This window comes from Ipomoea nil, unplaced genomic scaffold (assembly GCF_001879475.1).
Source record: "Ipomoea nil cultivar Tokyo-kokei standard unplaced genomic scaffold, Asagao_1.1 scaffold0656, whole genome shotgun sequence".
Taxonomy (NCBI): Eukaryota; Viridiplantae; Streptophyta; class Magnoliopsida; order Solanales; family Convolvulaceae; genus Ipomoea; species Ipomoea nil.
This window is the reverse complement of record NW_017617084.1, coordinates 1,842,783-1,846,691: the sequence shown is the minus strand read 5'-3', so window position 1 is coordinate 1,846,691 and position 3,909 is coordinate 1,842,783. Positions and strand designations below refer to the sequence as shown.

Genomic DNA, 3,909 nt, shown 5'->3' with positions numbered 1-3,909 from the left:
CGAAGGCCCCCCAGGATGGCCTCGTACTCGGCCTCGTTGTTCGACAATTTGAAGTGGAAACGGAGCGCATAGTAAGCCCTGAAGCCCTTAGGGGTTATTAAGACGACCCCGCCTCCGCATCCTTTTGTACTAGAGGACACGTCTGCTGATAAGGTCCACCACTCTTCCTCCTCATTTCAGGCCTGCTCTGTGGCCTCCCGAGCGGTGCACTCTACTATGGAGTCGGCGTGTGCTTGTTCTTTGATAGCAGGCCGCGGCTTGAACTGGATGTTGTACTGGCTCAAGTGCATGGACCACCTCACCAGTCTGCTGGACGGCCCCGAGGCCCTCAACATAAACTCCAGGGGCTGATTTGTCAAGACATGGATGGGGTGAGCCTGAAAATAATGATGTAGTTTCTTTGCGGTCACGTCTACTGCGAATATGGCCTTCTCTGTGGGGGAGTACCTGAGTTCGGCTCCGCGGAGGGCTCTACTCGCGTACTAGACGGGGCGTTGTATGCCCTCGTCGTCTCGGACCAGCATGGAGCTGATCTCGGCCTGTGATATGCCCAAGTACAAGTATAAGGGCTCCCCTCTCTTGGGTTTGGCCAGTGGGGATAGCGACATTAGGTAGGCCTTGAGGTCGTCGAAGGCCTTCTGGCACTCGGGGGACCACTTGAACCCGGTATTCTTCTTGAGGAAGGCGAAGAAGGGAAAGGACCTCTCGGCCAACCGTGAGAGGAACCAGCCGAGGGCCGCCAGCCTGCCGTTTAGGCGTTGGACCTCCCGGAGAGACCTCGGAGGCTCCATGTCCAGGATGGCCCTGACCTTGTCGGGGTTGGGCTCGATACCCCTCTTTGAGACCATGTAGCCCAAGAACTTCCCCCCATGCACTCCAAAAGTGCACTTCTTGGGGTTCAATCTTAAATCAAAACGCTACATAATGTAAAATACCTCGACGAGGTCGTCGACGTGGCCCTCTGCCTTCCTGCTTTTTACTATCATATCATCCACGTAGGCCTTCATGTTGCGGCCCAAGACCTGTTTGAAGACCTTGGCCACCATCCGCGTATAGGTAGCCCCCGATTTCTTGAGCCCGAAGGCCATGACTCGATAGTAGAAAACCCCTTCGTGGGTCGTGAAGGCCGTCTTCTCCTCGTCGTCCTCCTGCATAAAAATCTGGTGGTACCCCCGAAAGGCGTCCAAGAAGCTCATGAGGGCGCAACCTGCCGTCCCGTCTACTAACTGATTAATATTTGGTAGTGGGAAAGGGTCCATGGGGCAGGCCTTGTTGAGGTCGGTGTAGTCCACGCACATTCTCCATGTGGGTGGTTTTGGGGCGAGGACTACATTGGCCAGCCACCTGGGGTATAGGACCTCCCGTATGTGTCCGATCTCGAGAAGGGTGTTGACCTCCTTTCTCACGAACTCCCTCCTCTTCGCGGAGAGGTATCTCTTGTGTTGTTGCACTGGCTTGATTGTGGGGTCGATGGCGAGCCGATGGGTGATGACGTCCCTACTAAGGCCTGGCATGTCCTCGGGTCCCCATGCGAACACCTCCTTATAGGTCCTGATGGCGTCAATGATGCGGGTCCGGAGCTCGGGAGGGAGTCCGGTTCCCACCTTCACCACGCGGTCGGGGCGGCTGAGGTCGAGGACGACCTCTTCGGTCTCTACTATGGGCTCGGCTCGTGGGTATCCCTCTTCCTCCTTTAGCGCCTTTTCAGCTATGGCGTGTACCTAAAGGTCCCGTTTGCCTATTCGCCGGCGCGCTCGAAGGTAGCAGCTCCAACTGATTCTTTGGTCTCCTCGGGCGACTCCGACCCCGGTCGGCGTGGGGAACTTGAGGCACAGGTGTTCCGTGGAGATCACGCACCTAAGGTCCTCGACCCCCATATACCCCGCGGGTGGGGCGGCGGGTGGACGCCTACCCGCCGTTCCGCCTGCAGGTACACTCCTGTACCACAAATAATCCCTTCGGGGATTTTCAACACCAAGCTCAAATTCAAGTCCAAAACATGCTAAATCTCACCAAATACAACAAAATGACTTGAATCAAAGGAATAGCCAAGCAATGGCATACAAGAACCCTAATAACAAGCTCTAGATATGCATTTTCACAAGACAATGCATCAACACTCACATTTCATAGCAAAATCACATGTAGAATCCAAGAAATCATCATATAGGTAAGCAAAATAGTTTTTGTAGAGCATGGGTTACCTCTTGTAGACAAAAACCTTCACTTGACACTTCACCAAGCTCCTAATAAGGTTCACCTTCCACACCCACTTCAAGAACACACCAAAAGATCATAAAGATTCTATCTTTAAGGAAAGACACATTAGAAAACACTAAAAACACAAGATAAACATAGATCTTACCCTCCTAGATGCTCAAAGGTAGGAAAGGTGGAATTTTGAAGACAAACTTTGAGGATTTGGTAATGCTCCAACTTGGCTTGGAAGAAAAGCTATCTAACTTTTAGAGAGAAGGAGGAGCTCAAGTTTAGGAAGTGTAAGGGGAAAGAATGAAGGGTGATCCTCTAGGTTAGCTTGCAATTCTAACATAGGGTGAAATGTCTTGATTACCCTTACTAAAATGAAGAGGTGTAAGTGAACAAGGGAACTACACATAAAGTTTTAGGTACAACACTTGACTTTGGGGTTGACTAGTCAATTACTAGTCCCCTACTATTGAATTTTCAGGAATTTAAAGAATTAAATTATCAATTGGATTATGATTAATTACTTAATTAATCACTTAATTGAATTTGGATTACGGGGTGTCACATGGGGGGCCTCGCGCCTCGGAGGGCGAGGTGCTTGGTGTTCTTCCTCGGAATTATCATGTGTATTGGCAGTGCACAATACCGAGTCCACCATGCTTATCATGGACCATGTTCTAGAAAATGAAGATTTATTCGCAGACACCTGTACCAGAACAGAAGTTTTAAAAGAAGAGATTGGTGATCTGAATCAAGAAGTTGAATCACCTGAAGAAGAAGAAGAGATGTAACTCGTTGATACACTCGTTCTCACAAATCCGAGAAGGAGTCTATTCAGATGTCCTCAAAATATTGTGCAGATAAGTGATCAAGAAGATGGCTTATTTACTTCTTTATTTGCCAAAGTTGCCGAATCCATTGATGTTGTTTGTCAAACCATTGGAGAGAAGTTGGTTGATCAAAATTAATTAATGGAACACAACACAAGGATACCCGAGTCAATCTGAAGGAACTAATGGAGTATCAAAATAGTTTGAAGACTCAGATTGACAAAGCAGAAAGAATCTTGAAAGGAGAAGTGACAAAAGGATTACTTGAAGTGATCCAACTTATGAAGAATGAACGTGAGGCTGCTGAAAAGATCCATAATGAACGTCACTTGAGACAAATGAAGGCGATTCAAGATCAAGAAAGTCGAACCAACAAACTTGAAGTTGAGCTAACAGTTGCAAGAAACAAGCTGGACAACATACAAGCTGTTTCTATTGAAACACACAATGGTGTTGAAACTATGAAGATAAACCAAGACCGAGATTTTAAGACCCTTGCATTTTTGGTTGATAATGCCAAAAGGGGTGAAGAAATTCTCAGTCACTTGGCTTTGCAACAACAAGAATTTATTCTTGGAAGTAAAAAACAGCCAGTAACACCGACCCAAGGTCGAGGCCGAAGCCGCGGACAATCCTCGCAAGGACCATCTCAGATTGGTTTTGCTCAGTTCGCGAGTCCTAGTCTTGGTAAAAGTACATCGAAGGCTGCTGAATCTTGTGGCTGGTTTGAATGCTCAAAAGGTCCCACCACTCAGCAAACAATATGGACTAAGGAAAATCTACCAAGCATGATCAAGAAATGGCCTGCAGCCGATCAAGCCCAATGGATCTCGGACAAGAATAAAGAAGAAGAAGCTAAAAGGAAAAGAAC

At 48.1% G+C, this 3,909-nt stretch overlaps 1 protein-coding gene across 1 annotated transcript; it reads right to left on the bottom strand.

The window, feature by feature from the left end:
• Positions 1-917: 917 nt before the first annotated feature.
• LOC109174725 (RNA-directed DNA polymerase homolog) lies at positions 918-1,514 on the bottom strand. Its single transcript, XM_019323980.1, has one exon. The coding sequence runs from the start codon at positions 1,512-1,514 to the stop codon at positions 918-920; it is 597 nt and encodes a 198-aa protein (XP_019179525.1).
• Between the last annotated feature and the right edge of the window lie 2,395 nt (positions 1,515-3,909).